Source organism: Pleurodeles waltl, chromosome 4_1 (assembly GCF_031143425.1).
Source record: "Pleurodeles waltl isolate 20211129_DDA chromosome 4_1, aPleWal1.hap1.20221129, whole genome shotgun sequence".
NCBI classification, from domain to species: Eukaryota; Metazoa; Chordata; class Amphibia; order Caudata; family Salamandridae; genus Pleurodeles; species Pleurodeles waltl.
The window spans coordinates 975,204,912-975,222,984 of NC_090442.1; the positions used below are offsets into that span (position 1 = coordinate 975,204,912).

An 18,073-nucleotide genomic window follows, 5' to 3' on the forward strand; every position below is an offset into this window, starting at 1 on the left:
GCATTCCTTCAGTCTACTCATTCGAGTTAAGCAGGGGATATTCCGATCAGTGTGATACCTCACATAGCTGCAACCCCTAATGATGAGCACAATTCTTCAAATGTGCATTCCTTTAAATACAAACTTAAATTTGTTCAACTTACTCAATAGCCTGCTCACTTCTTAGTGAGTTTTCATTTATTCGTGTCTGTAGTTTGTTTTTGTTTGGTTTTTTTTGTGCCTTTTTTTTACTTTACCAGTTGATCATTTATTTTTTTGTTTGCCAGGCTGCATGACAGTCTACGAATGCACGCACTGCAGCCTACAGCCTGTTTGAGAGGCATGTTAATGTCTACTAAGTGGGGAATGTAGAGGGCTAGCTGTGGGAGTGATAGAGCTCTAGGTGAGGCAAACGATGGGCGAGATGCCATGCACTGAGTGGAAGAAATGGTTGCACGTTGTGGTGGAGCCACCTACGGGAAGGGCTAGATGAAACCTGGATGCAAAGATTTGTAAAAGAAGCAAAGAAAGCGGAGTGTGCAGATGTCAGCAAGCAAATGGAAAGGCATCAGGGGATGGCAGATCATGTGGAAGCAATCTGAAGACGTAGGCGAGGAACTCTGAGCACAGGAAACATGTTCAAACAAGCATTGGCAAAGTCAAGATACCTTGCATTTTGGTGTTGCCAGTGCAGACTATTTGGCTTTCAATACTTTTTGCTGAAGTGGTTTAGCAGCAGGTGAAAAAGGCTAGAGCTGTATTGGCAGTGTTGATCATCACTGGCCAACATAAAAAAAATACAAGCGAGATGATGCATTCTTACAGTTGTGTGCATCATGATTCTAAGGAGGCCCAGCACCAAAAGAAAGCATAGGTAAAACTGAGAGGGGAATGGGGGAGTAAGTAAGGGACCTGCTGAAGGGTATGTGGGTACAAACGCACAGTGGGGTCAGCACAAAAGAAAAACACATGCATTTGCATGGAGTGCTACAAGAAAAAGACAAGCGTTGGTAAAGCCAAAAGGTCTAGGATCATCAAGCTGGTGCAATGCTTATTATTTTTTATTATTTTTAGTGCAAGCATATGGCACCAAAATAAAGAGAGAATAAAAACTGCTCCTTAAGCCTGGCGTTCAGATGCTTGTGATAGAAACGTGAAATTTGAACATTTTACTAATGTTTTTATAAAATTGAAGGCTTCCTGTTGTGCCATCTATGAGTATTTAGAGTTAAAATAAAAGTTTAAATCAAACTTGTCACTGAAGAAAAGGGAGATATTCTTAGGTAGTTGTGAAGAACGTGCACAGGCTTTCAGCCGTCACTCAAAATGAAGGCAGCCAATGTGTAAAGTGAGCTGACCCGTTGCCCTAGGCAGGTATGCTGTGGTGGGCTGCAGCGAAATATGAATGTCAATTTAACAGACCAACGGATGAAGCCCGCTGACCAAAAGTCCCCTCTATGTATGTATATTATGCATGATTTTTCTTTAAAAACAGTCTGACAACCAGATCAAGCTGTCCCTGTGGCCAGACTAAAACCTTAAAAAATCAGCTCTCTGATGTGGATGTGTTGAAGACCTGGAGTCATCTAATTAAAAGGATGCTAAAGAAGCTGTGCTTGAGGTGCGGGACAAACACAAGAGCAAGAAGAAACCTAATTGAAAAGGAAGCAAGCCAAGCACATAAGATTTACAGGAAAGCCAACCAATGGTACTGGGATTGTCCACAGCGAAAGATAGCTAAAGGCTGTTTGAGAGGCCAAAAAAGCCTCACCCTCAGCAAGATCCGACAGAAAAGATAGTCTAGCAAAGCCTTTCGCTACAGAGTGTGAAGGAGAGGCTGCAAACACAACGGATGGTTCAAGTCCTGTCACATAAGGAGACGCATTCAACTTTAATCTAAAATGATTGTGGAGCATTAATAATTAATTGTAGCATATATTAGATTATGGCTACTTGGAAAACAGCTCTGCAATAATAAAAAAAAAAATTACACTTTACAGGGTCTTTTAGTTTATCTGATGTCATGAAAACTTTTTTTTAAATACTAGAGTTTAATGCTAGTATCCTAGAAGTACGGTTTTGATCCTAAAAGTACTGATGCTTCCAGACTGCTTTAACAGTGGGCGCTCTCACAAGGAAAACTCAAGAGGCTTTGTAAACGTTTGTGAACTCTATATAATTTAATTTTAAATTTCGGTACAATTGGATGAATCCTCTTTCGATCTACCTCCCGATTTGTTTTAGGAGTTCTGAAAGGAAAACTTGGTAGAAACGAATCGTTTCTGTGTTGTATGGTCATTCAACGAGACGGCTCGAGGTCCAGACACTTTATTTTATTGTGGAAAAAAAGGAAATTTACTTGATTCAGTAATGAATATGTAATTCTGTTTTTATCGTTATTTAAAAAGATCATCTGATTTTACACTGGTTAAATTTATAGTTAATGGTTCCTAAGCTAACTGTGCTTAATTAGCTGAAATTAGATTAATGGCACCTGGCGGATGCAGCATTGTGGCTGTTTAGGCCCTCGGGCAATAGATACTCGTTCATGTGTTACAGCAAACACAGCTTTGTGTAGATTTAAGCTGCATTACATGGTCTTTTATGGATCACTGTTTATATGGCTAATGGTGGAGCAGCAAAGTGGCAAACTTCCAAGTGAGCCATGAGTGTCTTTTGTCAATTAAACCTTCGTTGCTTAATGTGCATTAAGTACAGCGGCCATTTTGAGCCAGGAAGACTAGATTATCATGCCTGTGATTAGGCTTTGTTTGATGTTCAGTTTTTGCTGCAAGATACTGGATGGACTCAATACAGGACCACCGAACATATCTCGACAAGTAACAAAAAAAAAAAAAATACCAATGTACGTGCAAATGGCTCTGACATGTCTGACTCATACTGGTGATGCATGGGGGTGAGGTGCTGCACGAGCACATTGTCTCCTTGCCTTAAGAGAGGGCCCACATAACAAAGATAATATTTGAAGGTAGTACACAGACTGCTACATGGGTGGGATACCACCTTCATAACGTGGATTTTACCTTACGTATTCCGTCTCTGAAAATACTTCTGCCTTAATACAATCTACCTAGTTATGTGAGACAACATTGCAACCCTCGTGAGTGGTTTTGTAAAACTTCAGTGTGTGACTGGAGAAAGCTACCTTTATGCTTCTCTCAATGGGGCCCATGAAAGTACCTGTTAGGGGTACAGTGAATTGATGTGCATCGTTCTGAATACTCCTCACTTTAGTGACAATGTGTGTGGTGAAGAATGATGTATTGATTTTTATACCAATTTCTTTGAAATGATGAATGGGAGTGTCTGGGGCACAGAACCTTTGGCAATTAAACATTTTCACAAAGTAATTATGACCTTCCGATCACTCTAGTCAGCTGTGTAGTTGTGCGACTCATTCCTTTTGATAAATATTTCCTCACATTCTTAAACAGAGAGGACCCACCTTCTTATGCAAATATATAGGCTATGCGCGAGTGTGTGCGCGCATGTGAATGAATGTGGAAGGATCACTCTTAATACTGGTGTTCCATATATAAGGCCATCACAAGCCAGGATCCTGGTCGTTTTGAAAGCCGTGGACCTTGGGTGGGGCTGGAGAAAAACAAATGAAACAGGTCAACTAGTGTGATTCAGGATTGATAAATATACCCAACATCCCAATCCTCAGTGGTTTTAATATCCCACAGTCCAACCAGTAAACCATTTTGGTTTAACTATTAGGAATTTTATAGTGTTAGGTCCCAATACCACCACCAGGAGACATTCTTACTACCATACAATGGATTCCCAAACAATGGAAAAGCCCATCTGCCCCTCTAAAAAAAAAAAAAAAAAAAAAAAAAAAAAGAAAGAAACAAGTGGGACAGGTGTGGAACCTCTGATGATGAACATGCCACCTAGGTTAGTGAGTGAGGGGTTTCCTTCAATTTTTGTTTGCGATACTCACATCTTCTCATTAAGAGTATCCAGATAAACTTTGTAAATACATCTGGGCACTCCCTCATCCAGATTGTTTATCTTGATTTGGTTATGACAGCCACAAACCCACAGAGTGTTCTGTAAACAACTCTGTGTGCACACCTGAACAGTTTATTGGTGCTACTTATGCATTTACTTGCAAATATTATAGAATCTATGTTAAAGTTCTACACTTCAATGCAAGTAGGCCTTTTTGTGTAAAAAAAAAAAAAATCTGAACGGTTATGCATTTTTGTATGATTTGATGCACCTTTCCTTTGTCTGGTGTCACTCGTGAGGAATACTGTGCAAGGTATGTACTTACATCCAGACACGTGCATGTAATCAGTGATATGGTTTCCTAGTGCTTATGAGCCAGCTAACACTCATGAGAGCAAAACTACGCTGGAGCGTTAGTGAGGGGAAAGCAGGTAAACACTGAATCTCGTGACCAGTTACAGGACTACAGCTAATGGCATAAATGTTTTGCTTTCCAAAACAGTCTCATATAGCTACTCGTAGAATCATTCAGTAGATGCAGAAATCCCAAAGATGGCCCAGGTGAGGGAATCAGCTGTGACAGATGTGTGGAACTTTAATGGGGCTTACGAGGGCCTAAACTTGACCGTGAGACTAGTTAAAAACAGCAGGGTTGGCACTCTGCCTGTGACGTGGGCATCTCATTCTAGATAAACAAAATAAGTCACAAGATGACACGATACACATGATAACGTTCTATAAAATGTTATAATAATAATAATTGTTTTAAATTTTATAAACCAGTAATAGTTTATGTTGTGATGTTTGTGGAATTAATAAACATAAACAACTTAACTGTTTATCAAATTTAAAACAAGCATAACATTTTTTCTAATATTTATAATTCAGTTAGATAGTAAGATAGAACACAAAACAAAAAACAAAGGTGAAACCTGTTTTATATCCAAATCGAAAGGGCTTTTTACCACTTACATTGTGATTGCTTATACAGTACAGTACACAACGCTGCAATCTCTGTGAACATTGCAAGGTTAATACGTGTGGAAAACCCTAGGAGTTAAAGCATAATTTTTAGTTACAGTTAACCCACTGAGAAAGCATAACAAGATGTCAATATCAACAAGCTATTTCTGTTTCTACTCTTTGCATGCAGGTTCTGTTAGTGGTGGTTAGGAATTTCTGTAGATTGTAGTCTGACTAGAATAACATACTGGCTGGCAGGTTATTTGGAAACATAGACTGTGGGGCTTGCAGTTTCTTTGAAATCCTTTTTAGCTTTTCTTCTTTCGATTGCAATGCCTGCTGGTTTCTTGTACATCTAGACAGGGATAGACATAGATAATAACGTTTACCAGTCGTACTGTATCAGGCAAAACATTTAGAAAAAACGAATGTAATTTTCTTGTGCATTTTTGCCCAAGTTGTTTTTCCCGGGCTTGGTGTTTTCTGAAATTAGTGAAAGATATGCAGAATGGAATGTGCAGGTACGGGGATGACAGATTCTGATCGTTGCTGGTGGCTAAAAACCCTTCAAACAAGGCATGCATGATGGTCTGCGGTCTACTATGTAAATATAGACTTTGAAAAGCATGGCTCCTGACACTGGAGCGAATCCGGGCTGCTAAGTGAGCAGGTTTCACTGATCACCTGGCAAGTGTGCATTTAATGTATGGAAATCATGCGTGATTGGCGTGAACGGTTTCCCTGAAGACATATCTGTTCTTTTAGAAAGCACCCTGCTTAGATGTAGCACGCCTTCTATGCCATGACATATTCCTGGCCCTGGGTGAATGCAGTGCATTGAGTGCACTCTTCTGTCCTTGTAGGGCAGGGACATCATTCGTTTCAGACTCATGAATAATTATCATTCTGTCTCAGTGTGCTGACTGATAATAGCTCTGAGGGATTATGCTTCAGTGTGTTTGCTGTGACCATTTCCTTGATCCTTTGATCGTAAACTGCCGTATTTGCAACTGGTGAGAAACCAATATAAGCAGATATGAGCGCTGTGCATCCGAATAAACACCCTTGCTATGAAATAAGCTGCCTTTCAATTTTGGGGCCATTTTTGTACTCCCTGATATTGGACGAATAATGCACGACAACATTCTGAAGTGCGTGATGACAACTGGGCAATTTTGTTGGAAGACGTATTTGCTGCCACTGGGGCAGTGCTGAAGCCTGTATGAAGTTTTATGGTGGAATTACTTCCTCATGGTTGGTCCGGAAGTTTACTTAATTTTGATGCCTCTTAGAAAAAGTCTGAATACTGCAAAACACCTGTTGGCTTTGAGTAAGGCAGAAGAAATGTATAAACTGAAGAAAGTATACGGGGAGACAATCAAAGTAATTTATTTGTAAATAGTTTCTAAGTGTCTGTGTAACAGTGTACATACTAAGTGCTGTAACTTGAATATTTGTCACTTAGTGCTTTAATGTGCTAAAGGGCCAGTTTAAGATTGTTACGTTATATGGATTTGTAGAACCTGACACTTCACCCACCCACTGTTGCACTTAGGGCATCACATTGAAGTATACACACAAAGTAATGGATGGAATGCTTGAACTAATCCCAGTCCGTTGTCCACAGTTTGGAATGAAGAATGAAAATTAGGGTAAGGCTTTAGGCTTTGTGTTCTTAGAAATGGCTTAGTTTCACATGGATGTATCACAAAGGTGAGTAGATGTTCGAGTTGTGGATCTGAAAAAAACCACGTTAGCATGAATTATGCTATCTTCAGACACACTGTCAACCAAACACAGGTCTCAAATAGGGATGTATTTGTGCAATTTGGGTTTGTTATGCAAAATGCAAACCTGGCATTTGGCGAAAGATTTTAGTCCAAAATGGACACAAGGGTGCATTTTGCGGGAAAAAAGTGCACAAAAACACAAGCAACACAAACAGCAGCAGCTCGCATTCTGCTCGTTAACGTTCTTGTGCACTCACGCTCAATTTTTGTGGTGTAATTACCTTATGTGGAGTAATTTCATGTTGCAAACGTAATGCAAAAGTTCTGAATTAGGCAAGATTATTCCAGTGTAATGGACATTTTGCCCAGGCCTTCTATCAACCAGAACCACTCCTTCTGAGGTTTGCCAAATAGGTTCTTCTTTTTGAGGGTACCCACCTCCGCATGTTCTCAAGCAGTATGTATGGATGTTCATGTATTCGTATGGCCTGAACCCAGCTAAGAAGTAAGGCGAGGCAGGGTGGGTTCTTAGTTCTGAGGATGTGTTTTTTTTTTTCCTAAGTGTAGGAAGAAGGGGGCAAGCCTGACATATGGAGCGGTGCTACTTCAAATTCTTGTTGCAGAGCAGGAAGAGACCCAACTCTTTTGTTGCATTCCCTACTTAAGGTGTACAAATGGTTTGGCTTCTTATGTTATGCAGATGTGGCTAAAGTCATGGTTAGTGTTTTGATATGGCATGCTAATTCACAAGTGGCTATAAGCAGATTGGCTGCTGGCATCTTGGGAATCACCACGGCTCCCAGGATCCATCCCCTGATGTCTCATTTTAAATGTGCAATGCAAATCAGAAAGAAAGCTATGGAGCCCTTTTGCTACAAAGTAGATGGGGAAAATGACTTCTGGTCTGGCCTACCCTTGCCGCAAAACTCTGCGCTTTTTCGGGATATAATATCTCCAGTGGTGGTGAAGCATCACATTCTTAGGAGTGGAAGTCTGTCAATGTATGTTAATTGTTTAGTGGTTTGCTCAAATGCCCATTTTTTCTTTATTGTGGGTTGGCTAGCCATCTCTTGTAAATTCATTCCTATGTAAATGAAGGTTAACATCCTGCTATCGTCATTGGTGTTAGGACTAAAGTCCCCTTTCCAAACAAGAAACAAGTGTTTTCTGTGAAGTTAATATCTTGTAGTACACAAATCTGAAGGTATATGCCCAGTGTTGATCAGGACAGGTGTTAGATTATTCATATGAGAAAATCAAAATGGTTGCATTTTCTCTGCTAGGCGCTTTGAGCCTGGGGTGGTGGTATGCTACCAATACTTTAGGTTGGCTTCAATGACGTTTTGCAGTAGTCCTTAGGTTCACATGGCACACAAATGTCCCTAGCTAAAATGCCTTATAAAGAGAAGTCCAGGAAAGCCATTCCCAAAGCTTGGTATCCATCCCTGGAGGGGCTGTTTGGGGAAAGAAATCTCTGTAAATTCACTACCAATGCTTAGTCTCTGTGTGGTGCGTATGGGTCAGGACTCTCATGCCTTCCTTCAGGAAGGTCATAGTACACATGGCCATGGTTTCTCCACTCAGGAAGCACCATAACATCAAAGTTGTGGTTCTATGTAACCTTGATCTCCCGTCTTCATCTCGTTCATACTATGACATCCAATCTTCCTTCCTTTTTCTAGACTAGTTGGATGCCCTGTGTGCCAGTATGTGAAATTGTGAAATAGATATATTTTTGCCCAGCACAATATCCCATTTTTAATAGTTTTTATGCTGGGTAAACGGAACTAAGTGATACAGTTTTGACATTCCATGACTCTGCATGAAGGGAGGCAGAGAATCGCTGGTTCAACGGTCACTATATTGACTAACCTGCACTTACACGTACATCTTTACCAGGTCGGTTTGTATACCTTTTCCCTTTCCAACTCGCATTCCTGTCATGAAATTCCAGCTAAAAGATGCTCCTTATTTAGACCGGCTTCCCAGCTAACTGTTGATGGGCATCACTGGAGAAACCCCCAATAAGTCAACTCTGCTGGAACAGGAACATTCAGACTTTCGGGTCAGAACACTTTTGTGAAACGGTGGGAACTGCTTGCGGTTGCTTATTGGTGATATCGAAATGCTGTGGTTGTGGCAGTCAAAATTAACAAGCAATGGCAAAGCCAATGTGCCTGGATTGCACTGTCTGAAGAGTTCTGCGGAGAGTGACTCGAGGAGAGCAGCCTTCAGTAAGAAGGTCCGGGCGGAGTACAGCTCGAAGTGCTGCGAGTCTCGGTTGTAAGGCCCCTGCCTCGACTGGTGAGGCTGCTTCTGCTGTTGGCAGCTCTTCACTGGCTGTGTGTGCAGTAATACACCTCTCTGTGACATCATCAAAGGCTTAGTGCAAAATCAGTGGCACAACGTAACCATCAAATGTTGCCCAGAATTGTTTACATTAGCCTTCGCAAGAGACCGGTATAGCTGCCTTTAGCCAGACCCCAAAAGGGTTTTCATCTCTGCTTTTGATTGTAGTAGCTGCAGAAACAACGTGCATCCAATGAACGTTTTCTATTTATGTGTGCTTTTGGAGAAAATATAGAAAAAGAAGAAAGCAATATGAAATAAAATGCTGAAAGAAAGCAGAGGGTGAAAACATATGACACGTAAGCAACTTATTAAAAGAAAGCACCCGAAACCTTATCCATAATGTCACTGAGAAACCCTCAGGGCCCACATTTTACTTGATTCCTTTTTCCCTGTGCTCTTGTTCAACAGACACTAGGGTATGGTCTACCTAAAGCCTGTTAATATGGGTGTAAAAGGCAACCTAGGAACTTCCATGTGGTGTTAATGGGTTTTTGATGTAAGGAGGTTAGCGGACCGAGTTCTCTTTAAAGTGCCTTGACGCAACCTCCTTTCGCGGCAGGTCATAGGGAGGCTGGTGATGGGTGGCGCACAGGACATGCAGTGCAAAAAGAGGGGTCTGGGAGCAGTGGTACGGCTTTCTGCACCCTTTTGTTGCATTTTACACCGTAAGGCGAGGAGGAGGGATGGGAGTCTTTTTTGGGTATTTTACTATGGCATTCTCATGGCGCTTCATACCCCATTCTGAGATGCCAAAGCATGTTTTCAGATGGCTAGCATGCTATACAATAAGTGTGTGGTTGCCACAATGTCGTATCTGTTGTGATCCTATGTAGGAAGTATTTTGGTTTAGTGCAGTAGTAACTACGGAGATGCTCCTGTCATGCGGTGCTGCACCTTGCAGAGTGTAGGACGTGAGATAGTTAGGCATGCAAACTATTATTGTAATTATCTTCTGGTTATAATTTACTCTGCAGTTACTTTGTTTCATGATTTTTGTTATCGAAGGGGCAGGTATCCACCTGAATTGTCTGTGTTATAGATAGCCCTGTTGGGGTGGGGCGTGAGGACTAAACATATACCAGCTACACAGCACCACCCTTATACAGGCAGTAGAGTGCCGGGTGCCTGTACACCAAATAGAGGGTAATCAGAGAACGTCCTTTAATCCCTATGGCAATATGTGCAAGAAAAGTGAGTAAAATGATACCAAGTGGCCAGAATAGGAGTTGATGCCGGGGGAAGAAGCCATGCACGTTTGTAATGGCTGAGCGAGACATACTGCTGTACAAATGCACCTCAGGAGCGAGGAAATCGTAGAAAAGCAATCAAGGTTGTCAGCCTGAGCAGAAATTATGCAGTCTTTAAAAGGCCCAGATTGCAGCGTGTCCTGCAATGCACAGAAAGCACAAACGTTTGAGCAGGGGTCCGTGCCCCAAGAACCTCCCATGTTCTGAAAAGTGAGCTTGATTTGGGCATGGCTGAAACCCTGCACATATGATGGTGAGAGGCAAAGGTGGATAGCAGGTTGCTTCCCTGACAGCACAAGTACAAATCTGCTTGTCCCATGTTACCTTTCTACTTCTTTGTCAGTACATTAATTTTTCTTAGATCCAAAAATCCCTTATCTTTTCAATATATATGAGCAAGCATCCGCCTGCGCTTCTAGAATTTACTCTCTGACAATTTCTACTTTAATAGATACTGTCATTTCTGGGAAGAAGAGAGACAGTGTGATGAAAGGAAGCCTATCCTGCAGCCAGTGTCTTGGCTGAGACAGCATTATGGCAGAGCACTATTAGTTCAGATTCTACTACATTTTAGCCTGGCTGTTCTGTGTCCCATTCCCTCTTACTGCATGGTGGAGAGCAGAGCACGCTAACAGGCAACCGTCCATGCACCTTTGCCCACCTGTTTGGTGCTTGCTTAGAGGAAAGGGTTTAAGAGACTTTCAGGATTTAAGGGTAAGCATGCGTCTTCAGTTAGCTTGATGGAAGGAACACTGGAGATAAAGGTCAGAGAAATGGTCACAAAATATGTGCCAAGGATATTGGGCACAGAAAGGAGACTGGAGGACGACCTATGCACAATGAGAGGTAGTCTTCTGAAATGATGCGTACAGAAAAAGAAATAGACTGAACCAAGAACTGTTGACAAGTAAAGATTTTATTTGTAGCAATAACAGTATGCCTCATTTGTGCATTCTAATGTGGTACCAAATGTTGTGTTTTGTTATCAATATAAAAATGGTTTCGTTTGTACACACTTTGCATTAAATAGCAAATTTGAAATAAACACATTATTTGAGCCATCCATGCACTAGACATATTAAGTAGAAGGTCAAACTTATGTTCAGGCTTGTCATATAATGCCTCTTTTCTCATTGTGTTGGTTTCTGTGTTTACTTTGATTTAGGGCTTGCGGTGGGGCTGGATCCACAAGGTTATGGGAATCCAGACTTCTGCTGGCTTTCTGTGCACGACACCCTGATTTGGAGCTTTGCTGGACCCATCGTAGTGGTAGTGACTGTAAGTATAGTATAACCCACTCTGACTTCCGAATACTGGACCGTTTAAACGATACCTGACTTGATGCTGTGAAAAATGCGTGAATAGGGGTCCTAACAGCAATGCTGACATGATTTGATAGACAAAGTTCTCCACAAGTAGTTATAACAACGGATGTGCTTAGCAGACCACCTAGATATTGTCTGTCATTCTAGAGACTACCCCATGTTTTCACATGACATCGCTCTAAAAGAATCTAAAAAAAAAACCACTATGGTTCTTGTGCCTACCTAACGATGCCCAAGTAGCAATGTTGATAATGGCCTAGAAGAATCGACTTATGCGATTGCAGGACTTTGAGCCTACTGTAATTTTTACTGCCCATTTGATGAGTGATAAAGTATTTTCTCTCTCCTGCTATTTGACTTGCTAAGGAATGAAGATAGATGGAAAATAAATATTTTGGATAGGGTTCAGTTACCAATAGTCAATGCTCAAAATACTCCGAACCATTCATTACGGAATTGTTGCAGCCCAAATAGATGGGACTGCTGTTGAAAGAAATACTCCAAAATAATGTGCAATACATGTATTGAAAAATGTTTTTTTTTTTTCCTTCAGGTCAATATTATCATTTTCATACTGGCAGCAAAAGCATCGTGTGGACACAAGCAGCGGACATTTGAAAAAACTGGTGTCATGTAAGTTTCAATTTAGCGTTAATTTTTATAAAGTGGGGGTCAAGGAGGTTCTCTTGTCAGATTTACAGCACTTTAGTTGGATAGAGGATGTTGGCTCGTGGAGAATGCATGGTTATGTTTCCTAGTTCGGCCCTGAATGTCATGACATGGGGTGCACAGATGTGTTAGAGTGCTCTTGTAAAAGGGGGTGTTACTGGAGAAAATTAAACAAGTGGTTCCCCATCAGCCCTACTAAGCTACCTCCAAAGAGAAAACCTGGTGTTCTCGTTTGCAGTCTGGTTGAATGATTTGTCAATATTTTGTCCTTTTGGTGCCTTCTGTTTGGAATATTTTAAATACTTTTTAGGTGTCTTTAATACCACAAACTGATTCATATTGTTTTTCCACAGTTCTGTTCTGCGCACAGCCTTCTTCCTGCTTCTTCTGATCAGCGCTACATGGTTACTTGGTCTGATGGCCGTGAACAGTGACGTCATGACGTTCCATTACCTATTTGCCATCTTCAGTTGCCTGCAGGTAGTGCATGTTTCCTTACAGTGTCCTTCCACCTTCTCTTTGAGGTTGCATATTCGTCAAACAGCATCAGATTGTTAATCACAGTATTTAAATCTCAATATTTCACCCTGTTGTACGTAAAATCATAGGCTTAGTTTCTCAAAATGTTAGTCCACATAGTTCTCGGGTACACTGCCTCACCTTTCTACAGAATTATTTATGGTTATGTTGATAAAACAGAGTTAGAAAGATTTACATGAGATGATGCCCGATCTAATTTAACCGCTGGTTAAAATGGAGGCGCCCAAATTTAGCGCTAAAGATTCTAAACAGAAAAAGAGAATGTGCTCAGTATGAATATTAGGACCCGTAGAGGAAGCAAAAATATTAAAATTATAGCAACTTATAGCTTGAGACTCCAAATGCACTGGATTCACACTATATATTTACTTCATTTGCACTGTAAGGAGAAGAGCAAATTGTGTATATCCTGATGGAGGTGAATGTAAAGAATCCAAAACTGAAGTACTGCATCAACTTTTTTTAAGCTGGCTTTACCGTCTAACTATTATCGTGGTTGAAAAAAGGTTCAGCCAATGGTATTTACATGTTGAACAACTGGGGGTATAGAATATGTATTGTGTGAATGGAACTAAATTAGAGCTTTGGATATTGGTGGATGTATTTTTATGTCAAAACTAGGTGTCTAAGAAGTGCATTTCTTTGGAAATGGGATCTATAGCAATTTGATCAGGAGACAGTGATTATTAATTAGAGCGGCATTGAATTTAAGAAAAGGAAAAGATTTCAAACACTTTTGAACGTGCACCACTAGAGAATGTAGTGATACCAAATGCCAAGCTTCCACCCTTCAGTTCTGCACCTACCCTTGTAGGCAGGACCGGCTTTTGGGCGGTGCGAACACACTGGGCGCTGACCTCAGGGGGGCGCTGTGTTTAGCAATAACTTCCTAAACTTGCGATTTAAAAGCACCTGCTGAAATGTTCCTTGTGCGTTTTAGCCTTCAAGAAACAATTAAAATGTCAAGATACCTCTTGTGATTTATGTTCCTGCTAGAGAGAGAGAGATGGGAGTTTTGCCTTTGACTCAACATAAAGTAGCAGAGAGGGTTAATATTCCTGCTGCAAAAAAAACAGAACTATGTGGCATATTTAAGAAAAGTGGCGCTGCACACAGTTTAGCGCCACTTTTCTTGCACCCCTTAGCGCCCCCTAACCCCACCATGTGTGCATGATATTTAAAATACGGTGCACCATAACAGTAGTTAGGGGACTAGCGTCAGGGTTACAATGTGGCGCAATGCATGCATTGCGCCTCTTTGTATATATGGCACAGTGTTTTTGGCCTTCTATCGCCCCATTAGTGTAAAAAAGGACAATAATGTGGTGTTAGAATGGCACTAGGGGCTCTTAAATATACCCCTATGGCAGTGCTGCTTGTTTCCAGTTCGGAGCACTGTCATTTATTTTTGAGGGCCAGCGCTTATTTTTCTGCCTCAAGCATTTACTGCGAGACATATGTGGGAAAGACAGAGGAAGAGAAAAACGAAAAAGCGTCACAATGGGGAAAAAGCAGAAATCCGCAAGAGTGAGCTGAAGAAGGAGGGAGTGCCTGTAAATGGATTGAAGAGGCCCGAGATGGCTAGAGGATTACACTGCCTCTGTATTCCGTGTTTACACATTTAATTGCAGCAGCTACATGTTTAAGAGGAGGACTTTGGGCACCGGCACTTTATTTACAAATTAAGCACTGCCCTATGGAGCTTATTTGAAAAAAGTGCCGCTGCACACAGTGCTGCGCCACTTTTCTTGCACCCTTCAGCACCCCCCCCCCCACAATGCCACCATGTGTGCGTCATATCTAAAATATGGCGCACCATAGCGGTAGTTAGGGGCCTAGCGAATTTTTTATGCAAGTCCGGCGCTTTGCAGGATTAGCATAACATTTTTTTACTCTAATCCTGCATCCAGAGGCCCATTGTAACCAATGGAAGCCTCCTTTTAATGCCTGCTGCGAGCAGGCATTAATAGTGCTGGGAAAAAATGACGCAAAGAAATCTGGCCGATTTCTTTGCGCCATTTGTTTAGCCCCCCTCTAATGGGGGGGATGCCCCCTTTGCATACGTTCTGCCTGACGCAGGCAAAAAGGTTACAAAGTGGCACCTTTGTAAATATGGCACAGAGTTTTTGGCCTTCTAACTCAACATTAGCTTAAAAAAAAGATTACACTAATGTGGCATTAAAATGGCGCTAGGGGCTCTTAAATATGCCCCTATATTTTGTGGCTAGCTGATTTGATTAGTAAAGCCAGCCTTTACAAGTGCTTTAAAAATCATGAATGTATGTGAAAGGGGAGTGATGGAGAGATGAGGGGCACATTTGCAGGGTGGTAGTGAGTGAAACTGAGGAGGAGGTCATAGGGTGGGGGACGCCACAATAAACTGTTGCACAGGGTGCCACCAGCCCTAAACCCGGCCCTGCTTGTAGGAGGGGTCTGCTTGCTCTGGGCACCTCTTTGGAGTGACAGCTCATGAAGAAGGATATCATGTAGAAGAACAATGTTTTAGGTTTAATTCTGATTCTCATTGTTTAATTGTTATAACAAAATAGATTTAGAAGCTGAAGCTTTTCAGCCGTGGCAGAAATTGGGCACTGCCATTTCACAGATAAGCTTCAGGCTGTCAAATCAATCTGTTAACTGCAGCAAGTGCCATGTGAAACAGGTTTACAGAGATTACAAACCCACATTTCTTTACTTCAAGAAATTGTAAATCTCTGATGTTCACACACTTCATGTCTCGGACAACCCTTATATTCATCATCCCTATGTAATCCTGCTCCCCTTCTGTTCCCAATGAATATAGCCTTAGGTGAAAGATACAAATTTAAACCCCAGTGTATCCTAGTTGATGAAGAGAAGTGGGGGCACCACCATAGAAGACCCAGAACGCAATATTCCCTTTCGAAATCTCTGTAAATAAGGTCACGTTTTGGTTAGGAATCCCGGCTGGTTTTGCTTTATCTCCGTTTCAAGTTGTTTTAAAATATTGCTGCATTCTAAATGTCTTAGGCTGTTGTGCAGTTGTTGCAGGAGCATGATACGGGCTGAGCAATCTGCAGAACTTCTTTTCTTTTTTTTTAATTAGATGTTTTTAACTATTTAATCATGTTTGGTTTGGCTTATGTATGTAACAGAAAATGGGGATGTGTAATCAGCAATGTGAATTTGTTAGATTTACAAATAAAGTGGGAACTATAAATGATTCGGTTGAGGTGTTTATGTAGATAAAGTACAATGACCTATAGACAACATTATCATCAATGGTTTCAATAGGATTGCCTTTTAGGATTATTGAATTTAATTAACAGAATAGCTCATCAATTGTATTTTATTGCGCAAGAATTATATTCCAGAATGTTTACCAAGAATTGTAAAAAAAATAATAATAATCTAGGCAGCATTCATACATATGTTTTCCTTAGTGCTCCAAATGAAATACATTTTTAGCGCTGAGAAAGCGATCTGGTAACTTGGTAACAATACTCTTGTTTTATAAACATTTATAAACTTTCTCTGACTTGTTTTTAGAGTTCAGTAAATTAAACGCTGCTTACTTTTTAAACTTTTAAATTTAGAATGCACAATTCAAATTATAATTATCAATTAAAAGGATGCATTATTCCAAAATGCGTTCCATGCGGTAAATTAAGCGGCAGCACTATGGAGTGGATAACTATTACAATCCACTGTTGAAGAACAACAATCACTATGAAAAGAACATATTTAAATATGCGATTCAAGTTCTTTAGCTGGAACCTTAAGCCTCTTCAGGCTAATGAACAGTTTCCAATATTAAATGATCACAGTGTGCATAAACACATGCTGTCAAAAAGCCTCTGGAAGTAGCTGAAGTGTCTGCTGTTATTACACTAAAATTAATAGAATGTGAAATAGGTATTTGTACCTCCTTAGAGCACTGTAGCGTGATGCTGGGTGGTCTGACTTTTCTAGTGTGTAATTGCTTTGGTTAATAAAAAAATGCAGCATGCATACAAAGGGGGCAGAGGGGTATTTGTTGTGAACAGTTAGTGAGTTGATGTAAGGTAGCAGTGGTACATCTTTTATCTACAAATCTACCGTTAAAGCCTCGCTAAACAAGTTGTTTTTTTAAATCAAAAAAGTCTAAAATATACTGCATTAAAATCTGCATTACTATGTCATACCTTGATAATCTGTAATTATGACTCCGAATTACGCTTGGGGACACGCTTTACTGATGTCCTTGATGAGCAATAACTTAATCATTTCGAGAAAATGTTTTTTCCACAACTTGGTTATTCTTTGATTTACAACGGATCTTCTCAGAGTGACACAATCAGTCTGCTGGATTAGTGTTCTCTTGATACAATTTAATTGAAGTTTCTTTTTCCACCAATCAGGGTCTCTTAATTTTCTTCTTCCACTGTGTATTCAACAAAGAGGTTCGGAAGCATCTGAGGAATACATTAACAGGAAAGAAGCCATTTGCAGATGATAGTACCACAACAAGAGCTACATTACTAACAGTAAGTCAACTCTGTGAGGAGTAACATGCCAAAGTCACACTAAATGTAGGCATGTTGCCCAGTCTGTGAAGCTATGATATAGTCACACTGCACAGCTACTACAATACCGCTTTCCAGAGAGCTAGATTTAGTAGGTCATTGTGCATAGGCTATAACTAATCACCACTTCTTTGGGCAATATTAAAATATGTAATTGTGCACTAAAATCAGTCACCATTGTGGTGCCACAGTGGATGATTGCTGCTTCCAGAAACACAATTATCCTTTAGTATTGCATACTTTCCATCTGCTGTATTTAACTGTACATGCGCAACCTCTGTATGTGATACTGTATACTCTTGTTCCACTCTTACGTAGTCCGTTAACATGTTTTTACCGCACTTGTCAATTTGAGCACCTGTCATTTAACAAATGCATCCCGGTAAAGTGCTTCCAAAATGTTTTTTTCTCTCTTCCCATATTTCATTTTACTTTTAAAAAAACGTAATACAGTCTGCTTAGACAAAATGCACTATAGGTTAATATTTTATAAAATGATTAAAACTCCATTGCCACATGATCATAGGCATGCATATCATTTGTATTAACCACACAGATGTCATTTAGAATCCATTAGATTAAAATACAAATAGAATGAAACACTATAGCCTTAGAACCCGCCGTAGCGGGCTCTACTGGCTATTAAAGGCCCGCTCCCGCGTTAACGGCCCGAGCCGAAGGCGAGTGCCTTTAACAAGGGAGAGGGCCTTTAATAGCCGGTAGAGACCGCTACGCGGGATCTA

The 18,073-nt window shown here is 40.7% G+C and overlaps 1 protein-coding gene across 3 annotated transcripts in view; it reads left to right on the forward strand.

Moving 5' to 3' along the window:
* Positions 1-18,073, forward strand: part of CELSR1 (cadherin EGF LAG seven-pass G-type receptor 1) — a 393,160-nt gene that overhangs the window by 354,509 nt on the left and 20,578 nt on the right. For all 3 annotated transcript variants that reach the window (XM_069229728.1, XM_069229729.1, XM_069229730.1), the window contains exons 26-29: positions 11,418-11,530; positions 12,131-12,210; positions 12,600-12,726; positions 17,166-17,291. In XM_069229728.1, the coding sequence (XP_069085829.1) occupies positions 11,418-11,530; positions 12,131-12,210; positions 12,600-12,726; positions 17,166-17,291 (446 nt within the window). The remainder of the gene's footprint in view (positions 1-11,417; positions 11,531-12,130; positions 12,211-12,599; positions 12,727-17,165; positions 17,292-18,073) is intronic.